Source organism: Xyrauchen texanus, chromosome 34, assembly GCF_025860055.1.
Source record: "Xyrauchen texanus isolate HMW12.3.18 chromosome 34, RBS_HiC_50CHRs, whole genome shotgun sequence".
NCBI classification, from domain to species: domain Eukaryota; kingdom Metazoa; phylum Chordata; class Actinopteri; order Cypriniformes; family Catostomidae; genus Xyrauchen; species Xyrauchen texanus.
In genome coordinates, this window is record NC_068309.1 from 4,065,633 (window position 1) to 4,088,132 (window position 22,500).

The window sequence follows — 22,500 nt, forward strand, 5'->3', positions numbered from 1 at the left end:
GTGATCGGATTTTGAGTGGCTGGTCTCTTATTTCATGACGACATACATCAGTTACTATTTTTGTGTGTTACTACAAGATAATAAACTGCATAAAAGACAAAGAAAGTCAACCTTTTATGTATAGAGCACATTTAAAATCAACAGAAGTTGATCCAAAGTGTTTTACAGATCAAAGAAATAAATATACAATGACAGAGTGACCACCATCAGTGTGCAACATCCACCTGGATGACGCGACGGCAGCCATAATGCACCAGTACACTCACCACACCGAGGAGAGGAGAGTGATGTAGCCAATTCAGGGATGGGGATTACAGTATTTGGAGGTCATGATTGAGAAGGGCCAATGCCGGCAGTGCCCTGGGATTTTAAATGACCACAGAGAGTCAGGACGTTGGTTTAACGTCTCATCCGAAAGAGAGTGTCCCTGTCACTATACTGGGGCATAAGGACACACACAGTCTGCTGGCCTCCCTAATACCACTTCCAGCAGCAACCGCAGTTTTCCCCTCGAGGTCTCCCATCCAGGTACTGGCCAGGCTCAACCCTGCTTGGCTTTAGTGGTTAATCAGACGAGAGCTCTAGGGTGAACACAAATGCATTGTGGTTGAATGCGTATTTGACTACCTCCATTTGTGGCTTTAGTGATCCGATCCGATTGGACCTTGTTTCCACCTGTATTTAGCGCTGAACACTTGTGATTGAATCACCCGAAACGCATCGTAATACCAGGTGTAAACGGGGTCTTTGTTTCCATGAGGGTTAGTGTGCTGTAATGTGAGCCAGCAGTCCTGGTCCTGTTCTCTGGGGATGGCTTCATGAGATATGTGACTCTAGTGGTTACCCTGGAGACCAGCATACAGAGACTTCATCAGTAATTACACGAGACCATCAGGACTAGAAAGCCTCCACACACTAATATACATGTGCACTCCATCAAATGCCGCGGGTCATGAGTTTAGACCTGCAGTATCTTATCAGAGATGCTGAGAAACATGTCTCCGGAACGGTTATTGTGGACATTGTATTTTTACGTATAGAGTGGTGTATAAGGGGCCCTACAAGCCTTGTGATTATTATACATTAAGAACAGGGTTCCCACTGTCATGGAAAACCTGGAAATATCAGGGGAATTTTTTAATTGTGATTTCCACTCATTGAAATGAATCAAATCCTGGAGGTCTTGGAAAAGTCATGTACATTTTTGTAGTTCTGACTTATTTAAACCACGTCAGATATTTTGACGATTAGATAGATTGTCGTCGTGTCCTCCAGGCGAGCGCTGCGTTGCGTCTGGTTAAGATCATGTTAATTGAGGTTCGCTCGTGTTGGTAGACGTGTCTGCTAGCAAACATGAGTCACTTCTCTATTTAACCTCCGGTGAAGAATCACTACTTCACTCGTGGTGTCGTAATGCGTCTGAAAGTTGAATTGGTCATATAATTGAAAACGGCAATTTTCTTTTTTTGAAATAAGATTAATATGATAATCTACCGTAAATAAACACTCCAGCATTCACTTTACTCAAAGCCAGTTTTCCCAGACCGCTTATTGAAACTAAACCGCAGAAATCATCATAGTGATGACATCATAATCATTAGCTCATCAGCACATGACCGCCCACTATATATATCAACACATATGCAGTATTGAGCAAGTTGTTGTTGTTGCTCATTTCGCATGTAAAGAGTGGTTAGCTAATCAATAAAGAGGTCAATTACATCTAGAAGTCTTAAAGGGATGGTTCACCCAAAAATGAAAATTCTGTCATCATTTCCTCACCCACTTGCCATCCCAGATGTGTGACTTTCTTTCTTCTGCTGAACACAAATTGAAGATTTTTAGAAGAATATCTCAGCTCTGTTGGTCCGTACAAAGCAAGTGAATGGTGACCAGAACTTTCAAGCTTAAAAAGCATATAAAAGCAGCATAAAAGTAATCCATAAGACTCCAGTGGTTTAATCCATGCCTTCAGAAGTGATATGATAGGTGTGGGTGAGAAATGGATCAGTATTTTTAATGCTTTTTTTAGTATAAATTCTCCTCCCTGCCCAGTAGGTGGCGATATCCATGAGATGTTTAAGATATTTAGTCAAAAATAGGAATTAAATATTGATTAGTTTCTCACGCACACCTATCATATCACTTCTGAAGGCATGGATTAAACCACTGGAGTCTTATGGATTACTTTTATGCTGCTTTTATATGCTTTTTAAGCTTGAAAGTTCTGGTCACCATTCACTTGCATTGTATGGACCAACAGAGCTGAGATATTCTTCTAAAAATCTTCATTTGTGTTCAGCAGAAGAAAGAAAGTCATACATCTGGGATGGCATAAGAGTGAGTAAATGACGAGAGAATGTGAACTATCCCTTTAAAGGGCTATTTTTTATATTTAAGAATTTACCCTGGCTTATTTTCGTTTTACCCCCAATGATGCATTCCAAAGTTCTGCTGATGTATATTTCTGAAGTACATTTCTAGTTTCAACATTCTTTGTACTTCAGATCTTTGTTTTGTTGGACAAGAAAAACTACCTTCATACCATGTGACCCACATTTGCTTTTTGACCATTGCAAATGGTGCCGAGCCGAATTAAGAGCCCCATATCTCTGTGATTTAATCATATAGGGCCTTAAAAATGAAGATGCAAAAAGGAAAGTTTGTTTTTAATCAGAATCTAAATGGATATTAAGATATCTTTATTACTTGTGGAGTTAAAGACACTCCAACTTTGGAAAAACAACACAAAAACAGTGTTTTTCCCATGTTTGGACTCACACCATTGGGATATAATACAACCAGGGGTGCTGAAGTCAACTGATTTTAGTAATATAACGACCTATCTCTGTGTGAAAATAAAATCATGACGCTGACACCTTTCTAAGGTTATTTTTTTGACCTGTAGTTTTGCTCCAAAATCAAAGTGGAAAATTGTCATTTTGACTCTCCTCAAATAAAATAGTGATTACGCAGGAAATATTGATTCATTGCATTTAATATTTGGGCTTTTATCATCATTTATGCATGTCTTTCACCAGTAATACACAGTTTATATAAGTGACCTCTGGTTGAGTTTACACAGAATGACCCTGAAGGCACAATAGAAAAAATGGCTGTTTAATTCTATGGGTCGAGGAGAGCGTTTAAATTGACTAAATTAAACTAAACTAAATAAAAAAACGATTTGGTTGCATGAAACCTTGAGTAACATTGTAAGGAGACTTCAGGAGCAAAATCCGCTCTTATGTTGTAGGTTGTGTTTGTTATGGTTACTCGTTAGTGAAGTATATTTCGGGAGCGAGTCTGTTTGAACGGGGATCGTGGTTTTGTGCTGTCGGCTGTTTGCTGAGACAGTGTCCAGACCGGCTCATGTCTGCTTTGATCAGCACGGTCTGCGCAGACCCCTGCAGGCCCCCTGACTAACAAAGGGCTGTTTGTGTCACTGCCCGACTGCTTTTCCCGCCCAGAGCTCTGCTAGCCATCTCTGTCGATCTCTTCAGCCACATACTGAGACTTAGCTTTGACCTGAAACACATTTAACCTGCCGTATAGAAAACGCACATGCAACCTTGACATTATAAAGCAGCTTCGGCATTAATGATGAACGTGCATCTCCGTCCTCTTTTAGATCATTCAGAGGAGGAATATCTTAAAATAAAATGGCGAATGAGGATTTGTTTTGGCATGTTGACACAACACGATGATTTATGAATGAAGCATCACTGAGTTGTCATAATGTGGACACAGTTCATGTGTGTCTGGATGTTAATCAGCGACTCTGGATTTCACAAACCTGTTGGCCAAGGCTAAAAGAAAATCCTTACGTAATCATATAGTCAAATGACAATGTCTTGAACGGGAAAAGCAGGTTTAACATATGGTAAACCAGACCACAGAAGTAGAATATAGCTCAATGTTTGCAGTGTTGCAACTGTGTATTAATACTGTAAATGCTTATGTAATGCTTATGGGGAGGTTCAATGCCCATGAAGTTTAATCTTCTAATCAACATTAAAAGTTTAGGTAAAAATGTAGAAGTATTTACATAATTATTATAACTATTTAATTATGATTATTATTATTCATTTTATTTTAAAAATGTTTGTCACTGTTTGCCCGTTTTTGGTGTTTCTTTGGGCATTTCCACGTCCCAGATGTTGATTTTTATTAAAACCAACCGATTTAAACGTTTGTTATTTGAAGAATAACATTTTCAAAAGCCTTTTATGCATAGATATGATTGTCTCAGACCCAGACTTTCAATATTTAAAAAATGAAATGCAATTATTACATGTTTAATACTACGAAAATCTAAACAAAGAGTGAAACCGCTCTTGCCTCTGACAGTCATTTCAAATGTTCGTGTACTTGTTAACCGAGTGGACAAACATGTAAGTGAAGAGTATCTTTGAGATGAAGTATGAGACAAAGAAAAATAAAGGTATGATAGGACAGGAGAGCAGCAGTTCACACAACCCCTCACGATATTGGGGCGTTCAAGCGAAAATCGTTTTGTTTATCTAAAAACAGGTCCAACACAGCGATAGTGACAACAGAACACAACTGCACACAAAACAGAGAACAGAACTTACTAAACATGTCTGAAGAGTTTGTAGTTGAAGAATTGATGCATTTCTATGCCCAACCTTTTTTACTCTGAAATCAAAAATAAATAAAGAGGAGGCTACACACCGTGTCCAAACCTGACGAAACTATGTTAATCAGAGTTTTTGTAACTTTTTGTTTTCTGCGGGTAACTTTATCCACTGTGAACTGGCACCGGTCCAAAACGCAGAAAAATAAATAAGGCTGGGCATAGAAATGCATAAATTCTTCAACTACAAACTCTTCAGACATGTTTAGTGAGTTCTGTTCTCTGTTTTGTGTGCAGTTGTGTTCTGTTGTCACTATCGCTGTGTTGGACCTGTTTTTGGATAAAAAAAAAAAAAAAAACGTTTTTCTCTTGAACGCCCCAATGTCGTGAGGAGGCAGCATGAACCGTTGCTCTCGTGTCCTATCATGAACGCACACGGGAGATCAACGTTCGGTGAATTTTTTCACTAAATAACACAATAGATTTCAGTTTGTTTCTCATCAAATCTTATTGTATACTTTCATAACAATCACGAGTCTCATGAATAATTAATTAGACTTCTGAATTATACTTTTGTGTCCTTTTAGAAGCTTGTACAAAATTTGAGATGTGCTGGAAATGAAACTGTGGACAAATATGACATGGATCTCCTGTGATGCATGTACATACATTGTTAGACATATTAAATAAACTTTACTTTCTAGAAGTCCAAGTGCTAAAAGAGTGCTTGTTTTTACAGAACAAGCTTTCTTCAGGCTCATTTGTTGCAGTATAGTGTGAGTGTGTGTGCGCGTGCGTGCGTGTGTGCGTGCATGCGTGTGTGAGCAGTAGAGGGGAGCGGTAGTGTAGCGGTTAGCGTGCTGCGCTACGAACCTGGCGACCGATTATCTGAACCGGTCCCGGGCCTCCCCTAGGTCGACTCAGCCTAAAATGTGTACCTGGTGCGGTGTGTAAACATCGCCACTGGGGAGACAAAGGCGGTCGGGCGTGGTGCTGGCCACCCACCCCCTCGTGTACATACATAAGTGTGCTCGCTAACACTTGCCCCTACAGTCTGTTAAGGCTAAATGGGGGATCTTTGATCTTTGTGTGTGTGAGAGAGAGTGTGTGTGTGAGAGAGTGTGTGTGTGTGTGTGTGTGTGTGTGTGTGTGTGTGTGTGTGTGTGTGTGTGTGTGTGTGTGCGTGTGTGTGTGTGATCCTGTAGTTTCAGTTCAGTATTATGGTGAAGCTGAGCAATTCTTCATCCGTAACAACTGTTGCTGATTTTGGTTTATCTTGTGTCTGTCGACTAGTGGCTTTTAAACAACAGTGAAAGAGGAAGTTAAGAGAATGATTATTGTACTGATGTGTACATATACACGTCCAGATTACCAGCAATGACCTTCTAAAAGCTGAAGTGTGATATGGACAGAATAATGAAAGAAACTGTAGATATAAAGGTATAGTTCTGCCAAAAATTCTCAAACTCGCGTGGTTCCAAATGAAACAAAAATGTCATTTCCGTGGAATTTTAAAATAATGTCATGGAAAGTGAATAGTGACTGAGGCTGTCAAGCTCCAGAAAGACAAAAATGCACCATCAAATATGATAAAAGTACTTTATTTGACTTGAGCGCTGTAGTCGTAGTCTTGTATTCCTGACTCATGCTTACGACTCTCTTAACGTAATGTGTTTCTCTTTCTGTGTGTGTTAGCTGCTGGAGTCACCTGAGGTTAAGGAGGATGCTGTTCTCTGCTGTTCTATGGAGGTAAGGTTGGATAAAACAGTGGCTGTGTACACGCGCACACACACACACACACACACACACACACACACACATACATCTCCATCAGAGCTTTTGTGTGGACTCACCCGGAGAGAATAAGACATCACATCTGCCCGCAAACCAGTTCACTACGAGACAGTTAGTCTGGACATCTGACTGGCTCCATCCAGTGTCTCTCTCATTCAGACTAGCATCTGTTTCTCTGACCCGCCTGCGGAGTTGACCTCCGACCCTTCCTTTTAGTCTAAGCGTGTCCGTCTCCCTTTGAACACCCTTATTTCCTCCTAGAAACCGCTTGGTGTCTCCTACTGCCCCTATCTGTGTTTCTCCGTTTGTCTTTAAAGGAATATTCTGGGTTATTTTCAGATGTAAGTGTTTGGATCACGTCTGTGGCATGCTGTCGATTACTGGCACTTTGTTGGGTAAAAATGTGCTTATATTATAGCCAAAAGGATTTATATCAATTTAAAAGTTGTTTAATCCTAGATGTTATGGTAGTAATACCACCTGAATCACTTAGAAATATATATATATTATATTATAACATGTAAAAATTGTTTACTTCAAACAAAGTCTTTAATATAATAATTTCTCTAATCTCTAATTTAAATTTTTATTTATTTTACATTATTTTCATGACATTTAAGCACATACATTTCTCCAGAACAAAAAGGAAAAAAATTTGAAATGTTTTCCATTTAAAAAAAATAAAGCCCATTTTTTGTAGTAATGCACCCCAATTGGCCACTGAGACATTTTCCATGAAATGCCATTTTCGGTTTCGTCGGGCCAAAGGGGGGAAAGGCTGACAATTTTGACCGAACATTTGTCCTTTATTGTACATTTAAAAATAATGTCCAATATTTTAAAGTTGTTTAAGCCTAGATTTTATGTTAGTAATGCCAACTAAACCACTAAAATGTATATTATATGATATTATTCTATGTTATATATTATTTTATATTATATGATATTATTTTATATTATAATATTTTATTATATTATTTTATATTATATATTATATTATTATATATTATATGATATATTATAAATTATATTATATATTATGTTATATTATAATATTATATGATATGAAATTATTTTATATTATATAATATATTTTATGATATTATATTATTTTATATTATATATTATATTTTATGATATTATATTATTTTATATTATATATTATATTTTATGATATTATATTATTTTATATTATATATTATATTATTATATATTATATGATATATTATTTTATATTATAATATTTTATATTATATATTATATGATATGAATTTATATTATATATTATATGATATATTATTTTATATTAAAATAATTTATTAAATTTTAATATTTCACATTTGCTTCATGTACTGTAAATATGAAATTATTTTTTGCAGAGAAGTGTCACCAAATAAAATTGCATAAAGAAGGACTGTTTTTAAACAGGTTTCCTGTCCACTCCCTCCGTCTTCCGTTGTAGTCCTGCGCCAAACTCACGACATTGGTTGAGTCCGTGTTGCTTTGTCGGGCTGGTCAAGATGCTCAAACAAAAAGAGCAATGCTTTGAAAGTAGCTCTGGGTCAGTGATTACACTATTCGAAGAAACGATCTGTGAAAGGTTTACTTATAGTCTTCATGGTCTATCTTCACCTGTGGATCTGGATGTCTCTGTCGGTCACCGTTGATTTTCCTGTCGTTTTTCCCGTAGCTCCAGAGTACCGGGCGTCTGTTGGAGGAGCAGCTTCCCGAGATGATGACGGAACTTCTGGCCGCCGTTCGGGATAAGATGTTGTGTCCGTCAGAGTCCCAGCTGACCCGTTCGCTGCTGATGGAGGTTATCGAACTCCACGCGCACCACTGGAGCCCCCTCGAGGCGCTGACCACCGCGTACTACAACAGAACCATCCAGAAACTGACCGCATGACGCATGCGCAACGCAAAAAAACCACTGGAGGCCCTGACCACTGCGTACGACAATACAACCATCCCAAAACTCTTCAAGAGACACAATAAAACACCACTAAAGGCCATAAATTGTACTGCAACACAACCATCCTGTAAAATCACAACACACATGCACATACAAACACACAGCTATGCTATCATAAGATGAGAGAACCATGGAGTGTGAGTGGATGGATGAGAAGGGTATTATGGGATGGGGGGTGACCATGGGGTCAATGGTCACAGGGTAAAATATGCAGATTGAGATGAATATGTAGATGTTTTCACTTCTACTTGCATATTCATGAACTAACCCAGACATACAGATGCAAAACCAGACAGTCATTACACACAAACGCCAGTGTGCAGACAGTCACTGTGTGTCATATTAAGGTGCGTCTGTATTCCAGACAAAACGTCAACAAATAGAGAAATTCAAAGAGAATGATCTTGGTTACGGGTGCATCTCACGAAAACATGTCTGGGTCATTTTTCAACACAGAAACTAAAGAAAATGATCACATTTATTTATTTTGCATATAAAATAAGAAGGCTTTTCATTGTGACATTATTTTCATGACAATTAAGTCAATGTTTTTGCCCCAGATTCTCCTTACTGTAATACATCCAGACATTTTTGTCATCTTTATTATCATCAGTGGCAATTCTCGTTATATTATCATTGTTAGAAAATAACTTTTTAGGCTTAAAAAAAAATACTTCAAAGGAATATTTTAATTGTATTAATTAGCATGAGTACAATACATATATACATATATATATATATACATACACGTATACACTGATCAGCCACAACATTAAAACCACCTGCCTAATATTGTGTAGGTCCCCCTCGTGCCGCCAAAACAGCACCAACCCGCCATCTCAGGAGATCAGCAGTTACAGAAATACTCAAACCAGCCCATCTGGCACCAACAATCATGCCACGACAACAATCATGCCACGGCAACAATCATCCATGTGATTATCTAATCAGCCAATCATGTGGCAGCAATGCATATAATAGGGCAGATACGGGTCAGGAGCTTCATTTAATGTTCACATCAACCATCAGAATTGGGAAAAACATTTGATCTCAGTGATTTGAACCTTGGCATGATTGTTGCCGTGGCATGATTGTTGCCGTGGCATGATTGTTGGTGCCAGATGGGCTGGTTTGAGTATTTCTGTAACTGCTGATCTCCTGAGATGGCGGGTTGGTGCTGTTTTGGCGGCACGAGTGGGACCTACACAATATTAGGCAGGTGGTTTTAATGTTGTGGCTGATCGGTGTATATAATCATTTTATTGTAATTTTAAAAAAATGCTATATTTTATATTTTTGCAGTCAATTATAATGATTATGAGAATTAGGGGTGAACATTTGACTTTATTGTAATGTAATAATGTCACAATGCAAAAACACTTCACGGTCCTATAACAGGTTTTTTTCTTAATTTTCTTAATGCAAAATGTAATTTCTTCGTTCTTTAGTTTTTGGGGTGAAATGTGACCCAGACATGATCTTGACAGGTTTCGTGAGATTAATTTTAGACCGCAGACAGTATACGAACACTCACGTTTGTGTCTACACACAGTGTAGAAGAGATCTTGTTGTTCTAGGGGTTGTGCTCTATCCATCCACCCACCCCCTTCCGCCCCACGGGTGACAGGAGCACGCCGTCGCCCGACAGGGGTGTGCAGCTGAGGTCACGCTGACTCCTCTGGAGCAAGACTTTCTATTGTTGTACAAACACACACAGACACACACACATGGCAGATGGTTTCTTACACACCCACACACACAACTGTTACTCTAGTGTGTGTGTGTGTGGACACCTTTAACATGAAGTGGTCAGGTTCTTTTCATAAATGTCAGTCAGATCTCTTAAATGTCCTGTTCCGTCGCGGGCCACTGCTGGTCCCTCGTCTTTGTTTATAATGTGTTATAGTGTCTTAATATTATGCATTATTGTTATTATTCTTTCTTTTTCTCTTGAAGTTGCATTTTTTACAATGAACGTGAAAATGTAAGTGTAATAGGCCTCATTAAGCACGACCAGAGAGAAAACGTTTGTAAAAGAACTCTTTCGTAAATTGACGCATATAATTCAGTGTGACAGTTTATGCAAGAATGGTTAAAAAAACGATTTGCACAGAAGTTCTTTCCACTTGCGCTTAATAAATGAGCTAATTTCAGTGTTATTAGTTCTTAAAACCATTCTTGTGTAAAGTGGCTCGTTCAATGCAACAATTTATTTCGCAAACAAAACAAAAGCGCAACGGTTTGCGTACGTTTTACAAATATGAATCATTTATATTAATTCTGCTCGTGTTTCATAAATAAACAAAACTAATTTCATTGTTTATAGTTCGTAAAATCATTCTTGCGAACATTGGCATGTTCACTACAACAATTTACTTCGCAAAAATATTGCGTTAAATATTGTACGAATTCAATTGAATGCAACAATTTGCGTACGTTTTACAAATAATTAGCATAGAAATTAGTTCTGCTTGTGTTTCATAAATGAACAAAACTAATTTAATTGTTTATAGTTCATAAAACCATTCTTGCGTAAAGTGACGTTCAATTTGACTATTTACGCAAGAATAGTTTCTGAAGGACAGAAATTAATTCTGCTTGCATTGCATGAATGAACAGACCTAATTTCGACATTAATAGTTTGTAAAATCATTCTTGCGTACATTGGCATGTTTACTACGACAATTTACTTCACAAAAATATTGCGTTAAATATTGTACGAATTCAATGGAATGCAACAATTTGCGTACGTTTTACAAATAATTAGCATAGAAATTAGTTCTGCTTGTGTTTCATAAATGAACAAAACTAATTTAATTGTTTATAGTTCGTAAAACCATTCTTGCGTAAAGTGACGTGTTCAATTTGACTATTTACGCAAGAGTAGTTTCCGAATGACAGAAATTAATTCTGCTTGCATTGCTTGAATGAACAGACCTAATTTCGATGTTAATAGTTCGTGAAACCATTCTTGCTTAAATTAAAACTTTTTGCACAGAAATTAATTCTGTTTGTGTTTTGTGTACGAATAGAACAAATTTAGGTGTTAATCATTCATAAAACCTTTTTTCCCCAAATTATTGCATTGAATTGAACGCAACAATTGGTTACAAACAATTTGTATAGAAATTCGTTCCGCTCTTATTTAATAAATGAGCAAATCTAATTTTGTTTATAAATTGTAGGTAAAACAATTTATTTTTTTAAATGGTTAAATTCAATACAGCAATTTACACAATAATGTTTTTTTGAACGATTCGCACAAATTAATTCTGCTTGCTTTTCATGAATGAGCAAAACAAATTTCCAAAACAATAATGAATAATGAATGACTAGAACTAATTTCGGTGTTAATCGTTCATAAAACCATTATTGCAATAAGTGATGCGTTGAATTAAATACAACGAATTACTTAACATGTTTTACAAACTATTAACACAGAAAATTTGCTTGTGTTTAATGAAAGCGCAGAATTCATTTTAATTATTCGTTAAACCGCTATTGCGTGAATTGTTTACGTAATTTACGTAAAATCTGTTTTATAGACAATTTGCATAGAAATGTGTTCTGCTTGTTAAATAGTGAGCAAAACTAAATTCATTGCAAATCATTCGTAAAGCCATTCTTGTGTAAATATGCGCATTTAATGTGACTATTTAAGTAAGAACGGTTTCACAAACGATTAACACGGAAATACGTTCTGCTCGATGAATGAGGCCCAGTGTTTTTAGTTGTAGATCTGTTGCACAGGATTCGTTTCGTTTTGCACTCTGAAGGCGAAAGCTTTAAAATAACAACAAAAAAACAGAAAAAGACAAACGTGTATGTAAAAATTGACGTGGAGGATTTCGAATGTTAGTCGAGCAGTTTTTGCTAGAATGAATTATTGAACGAGTTTTGGGAGAACATAGTGGCCTTCGAAACCCCTGCGAGCTTTTAAGATGTTTTAGTTTGAAAACTAGCGATTGAATGGCCTGTGCAGTGAACATGATTTTTTTGTTATTGCCCTGCAACGTTCAGCTTCCTAAATAGAAAATAAGAGATGTCGTCAAATATAAAACATTACGCATGAATGAAAATGAAATTACACATCAGTGGCTATCGAGTATATAGGCCATTTAGCGTGGTCGTTTTTGCAAGTCGTTCTATTTAAAAAATATTTACGTTAACCAAATTTGTTTGCCGAGGATGGTGGTGAAATCTATTAACGATATATAGCGAATAAGTGTCCATTTCTCTGGCTTTAACAACTGTGTGCATTATTGATTTTACACAAGCCAGTCATTTAGATATTAAGAAGCTACATGTAATCTCGTAAACGGCATATGAATATGAATTTTAGACATGGAGGGGGATAATAGGAAGTGTTTATGAACTTTTCGTGAATAGTCGGTGGCCTGCAGCTTTAGTTATTTAGGCGAGGAAACACGTTTGCTGGCAGGTTTGGGGTTCCATAATTTCTGTCTTGCATCAAGAATTCAATGAAAAGGCAAACGCACGCAATAAGGGTGAATCCCATGAAAACATGTCAGGGCAATATTTGCATCCCCAAATTTTCCCCAGAAATCTTATTTTGCATAAAGAAAGCCTGTTTAATTAGGTTTTCTTTTTGTGCAATTTTTATGGCAATTACTTAAATAAAAAACATTTTTTGATTAATTTAAATCAGCATAAATTAAAGGTAGTACAACTAATATTACCAAATACTAAATCTGCATGTGTGTCATGAAATTGTCATAATGCAAAAAAAATGAATGGTTCAAAAATAGGCAGAAGTTTACATACACATTAGCCAATAACATTTAAACTCAGATTTTCACAATTCCTGACATTTAAGTGTAGAAAACATTCCCTGTCTTTGGGTCAGTTTGGATCAGTACTTTATTTTAAGAATGTGAAATGTCCGAATAATAGACGAGAGAATTATTTATTTCATCACATTCCCAGTGGGACAGAAGTTTACATACACTTTGTTAATATTTGGTAGCATTGCCTTTAAATGGTTTAACTTGGGTCAGATGTTTTGGGTTTCCTTCCACAAGCTTCTCCCAATGAGTTGCTGGAATTTTGTCCCATTCCTCCAGACAGAACTGGAGTAACTGAGTCAGGTTTGTAGGCCTCATTACTCGCACATGCTTTTTGGATTGAGGTCAGGGCTTTGTGATGCCGCTCCAATACCTTGACTTTGCTGTCCTTAAGCTGTTTTACCGCAACTTTGGACGTATACTTCGGGTCATTGTCCATTTTGAAGACCCATTTGCAACCAAGTTTAAATTCCTGGCTGATGTCTTAAGATGTTGCTTCAATATAACTCCCTCTTGTAGCAAAGCACACCCACAACATGATGCTGCCAACCCTCGTGCTTTACGGTTGGGACGGTGTTCTTTGGCTTGCAATCCTCACCCTTTTTGTTGGGCAGTGGGGGCTCAGCGGTTGGGCTCTGGCTTACTGACCAGAACGTCGGGGTTCAAGCCCCAAGATGCCAATGTTGGGCCCTTGAGCAAGGCCCTTGACCCCATCTGCTCCAGGGGCGCCTTATCATGGCTGACCCTAGCTTAGCTGGGATATGTGAAAAAAAGCATTTCACTGTATATATGCAAAAATGTATGTATAATGTGTGACCAAAATAAAGGCTTTCTACTTCCTCCTTCCTCCAAACATAACAATGGTCATTATGGATAACCTGTTAAATTTTTGTTTCATCAGACCAGAGTATATTCCTCCAAAAAGTAAGATCTTTGTCCCCATGTGCACTTGTTAACTGTAGTCTGGCTTTATTATGGTGGTTTTGGAGCAGTGGCTACTTCCTTGCTGAGCAGCCTTTCAGGTTATGTCAATATAGGACTCGTTTTGCTGTGGATCTAGATACTCGTCCACCTGTTTCCTCCAGCATCTTCACAAGGTCCTTTACTGTTGTTCTGGGATTGATTTGCACTTTTCACACCAAACCACATTCACCTCTAGGAGACTGAATGCGTCTCCTTCCTGAGCGGTATGATGTCTGCGTGGTCCCACGGTGTTTATACTCGCATATTATTGTTCGTACTGATGAATGTGGTACCTTCAGGCAACCTAAGGATGAACCAGATTTGTGGAAATCCTCAATTGTTTTTCTGAGGTCTTTGCTGATTTCTTTAGATTTTCTCATGGTGTCAAGCAAAGAGGCACTGAGTTTGAAGGTAGGCCTTAAAATACATCCACATTTGACTCCAGTTAGCCTATTAGAAGCTAATTGGCTAAATGCTTGACATAATTTTCTGGAATTTTCCAAGCTGCTTAAAGGCATGGTTCACTTAGTGTATGTAAACTTCTGACCCACTGGAATTGTGGTTATAGTCAATTAAAAGTGAAACAATCGGTCTGTAAACAGTTGTTGGAAAAATACTCATGTTATGCACAAAGTAGATGTCCTAAACGACTTCCCAAAACTGTAGTTTGCTAATATGAAATATGTGGATGGTTAAAAAAATTTGATTTAATTACTTCAACCTAAGTGTATGTAAACTTCTGACTCCAACTGGAATTATATATATATATATATCCTGGTGATGGTTTCAAGAGATTCACCCTGAAAGAGTGATTTTATACACCTGTATTTAGTTAAGTAATAGACAACATTGGTGTAGTACATTCCAGAATCATCTCTGAGAGTGTGTTTGTCTTTGAAACATGATTATGTTTTAAGTTGTTTTTTTTTTTATATATATATATTTTATTTGCGATTTTATTGATTTGTGCCTAGTTTTACTTCTCAGCGTCAGCGATCAAGCATTGTCAGGTTTGCATTTATTTTGTAGGCTCCGCCCCATTTAAACATCAGGCACTCTGTGCCCTTTGACCTTTATAGTGCTGCAACCCACTACACTACTGAATGCAGATCATCTTCATTTGCATCTTATTGATATGTATAGCAGATATGGTACCCTGTCAGCTGACCGAACTGTAGATTTGGGCTTATTAAAGATGTCTTCTGAAAAATGGAGTGCTTGTCATTTTTCCAAGATTATAACTTGAAGTTGCGTGTGCCGTTTTCTATTTCCCATTGATCTGAATGTTTTGAAGAGTTTGACTTAGATTTGCTCTCTCTTCCCTGCTAACAAATTGAAATGTCGATCAATTAATTTTGGTGTGTTGAAATGTCTAGCTTTACTTATAAGACTGCAATTTAAAGAAATATATATATATATTCGCTTTAATTCCAAATATTCTAGAGTTGTTGCTGTGTTTGTTTCCTTTTTTTTTCATCCCCTTTTCTCCCAATTTGGAATGCCCAATTCCCACTACTTAGTAGGTCCTCATGATGGTGCGGTTACTCGCCTCAATCCGGGTGGCGGAGGACAAGTCTCAGTTGCCTCCGCTTCTGAGACCATCAGTCTGCGCATCTTATCACGTGACTCGTTGTGCATGACACCGGAGCGACTCCCAGCATGTGGAGGCTCATGCTACTCTCCACGATCCACACACAACTCACCACACGCCCCATTGAGAGCGAGAACCACTAATCACCACCACGAGGCGGTTACCCCATGTGACTCTACCCTCCCTAGCAACCGGGCCAGTTTGGTTGCTTAGGAGACCTGGCTGGAGTCACTCAGCACGCCCTGAATTCAAACTTGTGACTCCATCGCAAACTGCAGCAGAACTGAACTGCAATAGTGGGGCTTTCCGCTTATGTAAAACTCTGGGATTCCCCCGGTGTAGGAGGGATATACTGTGTATATAATGTGAGGGACCTTCGATATTTTACATTGGTGTACATAAATAGTCATAGTTTATAGTGTTTGTGCTTTTCCCACTGTACTCCCAGAAATGTTGAATTATTTCTTCTGTGTTGACTTGTTGTTGTGCTCTATCCAATGACGTTTGTTTTCCGGTCTGCTCATGCACATGCACACTCGCATGTAAAAAACCTGTAATAATGTCACTTTTCTGTGACTTTACAGCTCAAAAAATACACAAGTTTTAACAGAAGGATTTTTGTAAATACTTTTATAAAAGTATAAGCTTCACATTTTTGCCTTTAACCCTGTCAAAAATGTACAGTTGATCACTGTAACCTCCATTTTTTGCCTCAAACATCCACTGATTCAGCCACTCTGATATTAAATATATAATCTTAATTTGAATCATTGTAAAAACAATTGTCCTATCAAGACCTGTTCTGCTCTATTTTTTTCCCTCTCAATTTTTTAATGATGTAAAGATCCACATATTTTTATAGATACTGAATGGCATGCCTGGCATTTTTCTCTGTTGATATGTGAAAGATGCATGGTGACACAATGATATCACAATATAACAGTGACTGCAATGTGCTCTTTCCATCCAGTGGTGGTGTGACCCCTTTTGTTTCATCCCAAACATCAACATTAGAATTATTTCCAAAACACTTGCATGCACAACCTCTCTCTCTCCCTCTCTCTCTCTCTCCCTCCCTCTCCTGTTATGTCTCTCTGCAGTGTGATTAATTGCCATGTCCGGGTGAGTGTGTCGGCCGATTGTATCTATTGTCTGAAGATGACAAAGGAGCATTTGTCAGGAGCTGTGCCACCCAGCAGACACACTTCTACACACACAGCTGGGTGCTTTCTGCAGCTGCCAGGCACATTCAAACACTGTAGTCTGACAGCTGTGCGGGAGAGAGACAGCCACTACCTGCAGAGAGAGAGAGAGAGGAAGAGAAAGTGTGTTGTTGAAAGGGAGAAATCAAGAGGAGAGGATTTGTCTCTGTCCCTTATAAAAATTCACTGATGATGATGTTGCTGATATTACAAATGTAACTTTTTCTGTTATCAAACAGAATTATCGAATGATCATAAAGAGTCATTCGTTTAGGAATCGGGCAACACTGGTCACGCTGTATGTTTATGAGTCACTAAAAAGAACCAGATCATAAGAGTCATTTTTTCGGGAATCGGTCAGCACTGGTCACGCTGAATGTTTTTGATTCACTAAAGAGAACCAGATCATAAAGAGTCATTTGTTTGGGAATCAGCAACACTGGTCACGCTGTATGTTTTTGATTCACTAAAAAGATCCAGATCATAAGAGTCATTCGTATGGGAATCGGACTACCCTGGTCACGCTGTATGTTTTTGATTCACTAAAAAGAACCAGATCATAAGAGTCATTCATTCGGGAATTGGACAACTCTGGTTATGCTGAATGTTTTTGATTCATTAAAAAGAACCAGATCATAAGAGTCATTCGTTTGGGAATCGGACTACCCTGGTGGTGCTGTGTGATTAACATTGTAGATTCAAAAGAAACGTTTTTTAGAGTCATTTGTTCAGGAATCAGACTTCAATGGACATGCTTTGTTTCATGCTGTAGATTCAAAAGAATCGTTCATAGAGTCATCTGTTTGGGAATCACATTACACTGGTCCCACAACAAGTTTCACACTGTGGATTCAAAAGATGCAGCTCAGTTTTGTTCGGGAATGGGACCACACTGGATGCGCTGTGTTTTACGCTGTATATTCAAGTATCAGGCAACGCTGCCGCCGAATAGCACTGCAGGAAACACTGTCAGAGTATTTTGGTATTGTGTTTTGTCGAAAATTGCACTTTCTGAACTGTTAAAGGGAACCGAAAGTCATATAAATCATCTCGGTTCCTAACCCTTCATAGCAATTGTTTCTATATAAAATTATGGGAACCGTTGAATTTTAATCTTATGAAACACCTTAAACATTAGATAAAGTTAGTTACTTAGAGTTTGGGGTTTGTTGAGAAATGAGACACATATATGCTCTGTTTTACAGCCTGTCATTTATATTTCTCTCTCTCGCTCTCTCTCTGAAGGAACTGTACAGCCATCGGCCCACATCCTGACCCTGCCAGCAAGGAAATTATGTCATGACCTGTTCACTTCCTGAATGAACTGTTTAATGGTGCTGTTTTTCTGTCACATAATGTGTCGCTGTTGGAGCATGGAATTCTCTCTCTCTCTCTCTCTCTCTCTCGTTCTGTTTTTCCTACTTTCATCTTCTCTTTTGAGCCCCCTCCGATCTGCATCCTAATCCTCCTTGTTCTGCCTGCCAACACTAACAGCCCGGCCTGTTGGAGTGCAGAGGAGGCGGGAGGGCGTTTGTCAGCCGAGAGGAACTCAAAGAGGTTTTTTCTGTTGTCTGAAGAGACTTGCATGAAAGTGCGCTCACTATATAAGTGAATCTGAGCGCTGTGATATCTGGATAGAAAGACCAAGAAGAGAGAATCCTCTAAAGGGATAGTTCAACCTGTCTGTTGTTCTATCGTTCTTTCTGTCTGTCTGTTGTTCTATCATTCTTTCTGTCTGTCTGTTGTTCTATCGTTCTTTCTGTCTGTCTGTCGTTCTATCGTTCTTTCTGTCTGTCTGTCGTTCTATCGTTCTGTCTGTCTGTTGTTCTATCGTTCTTTCTGTCTGTCTGTCGTTCTGTCGTTCTTTCTGTCTGTCATTCTATTATTCTGTCTGTCGTTCTATCATTCTGTCTGTCTGTCTGTCATTCTATCATTCTGTCTGTCTGTTGTTCTATTATTCTTTCTGTCTTTCATTCTATTATTCTTTCTGTCTGTCTGTCGTTCTGTCAATCTGTCTGTCGTTCTATCATTCTTGTCTGTCTGTCTGTCGTTCTATCATTCTTTCTGTCTGTCGTTCTATCATTCTGTCTGTCTGTCGTTCTATCATTCTTTCTGTCTGTCTGTCGTTCTTTCATTCTGTCTGTCTGTCGTTCTTTCATTTTATCTGTCTGTTGTTCTGTCATTCTGTCTGTCTGTTGTTCTATCATTCTTTCTGTCTGTCGTTCTATCATTCTGTCTGTCTGTCTGTTGTTCTATCATTCTGTCTGTCTGTCGTTCTATCATTCTTTCTGTCTGTCTGTCGTTCTATCATTCTGTCTGTCTGTCTGTCGTTCTTTCATTCTGTGTCAGTCGTTCTTTCATTTTTTCTGTCTGTTGTTCTATCATTATTTCTGTCTGTCGTTCTATCATTCTGTCTGTCTGTCTGTTGTTCTATCGTTCTGTCTGTCTGTTGTTCGATCATTCTTTCTGACTGTCTGTCGTTCTATCATTCTGTCTGTCTGTTGTTCTATCATTCTGTCTGTCTGTCGTTCTATCATTCTTTCTGTCTGTCGTTCTTTCATTCTGTCTGTCTGTCGTTCTTTCATTTTTTCTGTCTGTTCTATCATTCTGTCTGTCTGTTGTTCTATCATTCTTTCTGTCTGTCGTTCTATCATTCTGTCTGTCTGTCTGTCTGTTGTTCTATCATTCTTTCTGTCTGTCTGTCGTTCTATCATTTTGTCTGTCATTCTATCATTCTGTCTGTCTGTCGTTCTATCAGTCTGTCTGTCGTTCTATCATTCTGTCTGTCTGTCGTTCTATCATTCGTTCTGTCTGTCTGTCGTTCTATCATTCTTTCTGTCTGTCTTTCTGTCTGTCTGTCGTTCTATCTTTCTGTCTGTCGTTCTGTCTTTCTGTCTGTCTGTTGTTCTATCAATCTGTCTGTCTGTTGTTCTATTATTCTTTCTGTCTGTCTGTCTGTTGTTTGTTCTATCGTTCTTTCTGTCTGTCTGTTGTTCTATTATTCTTTCTGTCTGTCTGTCTGTTGTTTGTTCTATCGTTCTTTCTGTCTGTCTGTTGTTCTATTATTCTTTCTGTCTGTCTGTTGTTTATTCTATCGTTCTTTCTGTCTGTCTGTTGTTCTATTGTTCTTTCTGTCTGTCTGTCTGTTGTTCTATCATTCTGTCTGTCTGTCTGTTGTTCTATCATTCTGTCTGTCTGTTGTTCTATCATTCTGTCTGTCTGTCGTTCTATCATTCTTTCTGTCTGTCTGTCGTTCTATCATTCTGTCTGTCTGTCTGTCGTTCTTTCATTCTGTTTCAGTCGTTCTTTCATTTTTTCTGTCTGTTGTTCTATCATTCTTTCTGTCTGTCGTTCTATCATTCTGTCTGTCTGTCTGTTGTTCTATCGTTCTGTCTGTCTGTTGTTCTATCATTCTTTCTGACTGTCTGTCGTTCTATCATTCTGTCTGTCTGTTGTTCTATCATTCTGTCTGTCTGTCGTTCTATCATTCTTTCTGTCTGTCTGTCGTTCTTTCATTCTGTCTGTCTGTCTGTCGTTCTTTAATTTTTTCTGTCTGTTCTATCATTCTGTCTGTCTGTTGTTCTATCATTCTGTCTGTCGTTCTATCATTCTGTCTGTCTGTCTGTTGTTCTATCATTCTTTCTGTCTGTCTGTCGTTCTATCATTCCGTCTGTCATTCTATCATTGTCTGTCTGTCGTTCTATCATTCTATCTGTCGTTCTATCATTCGTTCTGTCTGTCTGTCGTTCTATCATTCTTTCTGTCTGTCTTTCTGTCTGTCTGTCGTTCTATCATTCTTTCTGTCTGTCTGTCGTTCTATCATTCTGTCTCTGTCTGTCGTTCTTTCATTCTGTGTCAGTCGTTCTTTCATTTTTTCTGTCTGTTGTTCTATCATTCTTTCTGTCTGTCGTTCTATCATTCTGTCTGTCTGTCTGTTGTTCTATCGTTCTGTCTGTCTGTTGTTCTATCATTCTTTCTGACTGTCTGTTGTTCTATCATTCTGTCTGTCTGTTGTTCTATCATTCTGTCTGTCTGTCATTCTATCATTCTTTCTGTCTGTCTGTCGTTCTTTCATTCTGTCTGTCTGTCGTTCTTTCATTTTTTCTGTCTGTTCTATCATTCTGTCTGTCTGTTGTTCTATCATTCTGTCTGTCTGTCGTTCTATCATTCTGTCTGTCTGTCTGTTGTTCTATCATTCTTTCTGTCTGTCTGTTGTTCTATCATTCTGTCTGTCGTTCTATCATTCTGTCTGTCTGTCGTTCTATCATTCTTTCTGTCGTTCTATCATTCGTTCTGTCTGTCTGTCGTTCTATCATTCTTTCTGTCTGTCTTTCTGTCTGTCTGTCGTTCTATCTTTCTGTCTGTCGTTCTGTCTTTCTGTCTGTCTGTTGTTCTATCAATCTGTCTGTCTGTTGTTCTATTATTCTTTCTGTCTGTCTGTCTGTTGTTTGTTCTATCGTTCTTTCTGTCTGTCTGTTGTTTGTTCTATCATTCTTTCTGTCTGTCTGTTGTTCTATTATTCTTTCTGTCTTTCTGTCTGTTGTTTGTTCTATCGTTCTTTCTGTCTGTCTGTTGTTCTATTATTCTTTCTGTCTGTCTGTTGTTTGTTCTATCATTCTTTCTGTCTGTCTGTTGTTCTATTATTCTTTCTGTCTGTCTGTCTGTTGTTTGTTCTATCATTCTTTCTGTCTGTCTGTTGTTCTATTATTCTTTCTGTCTGTCTGTCTGTTGTTTGTTCTATCGTTCTTTCTGTCTGTCTGTTGTTCTATTATTCTTTCTGTCTGTCTGTTGTTTATTCTATCGTTCTTTCTGTCTGTCTGTTGTTCTATTGTTCTTTCTGTCTGTCTGTCTGTTGTTTGTTCTATCGTTCTTTCTGTCTGTCTGTTGTTTGTTCTATCATTCTTTCTGTTGTTCTTTCTGTCTGTCTGTTGGTCTGTCATTCTTTTTTTCTGTCTGTCAATTGTTCTATAGTTTTTCTTTTTCTTTCTTTCTTTCTTTCTGTATGGTTGTCTGTCTGTCTGTTGTTTGATCGTTCTTACTGTCTGTCTGTCTCTGTTGTTTGTCCTTTCGTTCGTTCTTTTTGTCTGTCTGTCATTTGTTTTATTGTTCTGTCTGTCTGTCTGTCTTTCATTCTATCTGTCTCTCTATCTGTCTATCATTTGTTCTATCATACTGTCTGTCATTCTGTAATTTGTTTCTGTTTGCCTGTCTGTCTCTCTCTCACACTCTGTCTGTCTGTCTGTCTGTCTGTCTGTCTTTCTGTTTGTCTGTCTATACGCACTCCTCCCTCTGTGTGTGTCAGTATGTGGTTTAGGTGTCAGTTCATGAGCAGCAGGCGGTATCACCTGATGTCTTTGTTGCTAAGCGAACACTATCCTGGGAGTGTGCCCTTGTTGCTAGGCAACATGAACTCTATTGTTAGGCTGACAGTTTGACCCCTGCTATGCACATCGGTGACAGCAACTATGATGTTGTTCGCCTCCAGAAGAAATGACTCCAAGCGCAATGCGGTATCTCTGTCTTCAATATGGGATTTAGTTGTCTGTTCATATTTTAGTACTTTTATATGCACTTAA

At 38.1% G+C, this 22,500-nt stretch overlaps 2 protein-coding genes across 3 annotated transcripts in view; one reads left to right on the top strand and one right to left on the bottom strand.

Moving 5' to 3' along the window:
* Positions 1 to 9,115, top strand: part of ctif (CBP80/20-dependent translation initiation factor) — a 79,912-nt gene extending 70,797 nt beyond the window's left edge. For both annotated transcript variants that reach the window (XM_052104296.1, XM_052104297.1), the window contains 2 exons: positions 6,293 to 6,346; positions 8,082 to 9,115. In XM_052104296.1, the coding sequence (XP_051960256.1) occupies positions 6,293 to 6,346; positions 8,082 to 8,297 (270 nt within the window). In that variant the 3' untranslated portion in view covers positions 8,298 to 9,115. The remainder of the gene's footprint in view (positions 1 to 6,292; positions 6,347 to 8,081) is intronic.
* A 7,569-nt stretch (positions 9,116 to 16,684) lies between these two features.
* Positions 16,685 to 22,500, bottom strand: part of LOC127627755 (dymeclin-like) — a 162,573-nt gene continuing 156,757 nt past the window's right edge. The window contains exon 17 of the mRNA XM_052104290.1: positions 16,685 to 17,018. Within this exon, the coding sequence (XP_051960250.1) occupies positions 16,899 to 17,018 (120 nt within the window). The 3' untranslated portion in view covers positions 16,685 to 16,898. The remainder of the gene's footprint in view (positions 17,019 to 22,500) is intronic.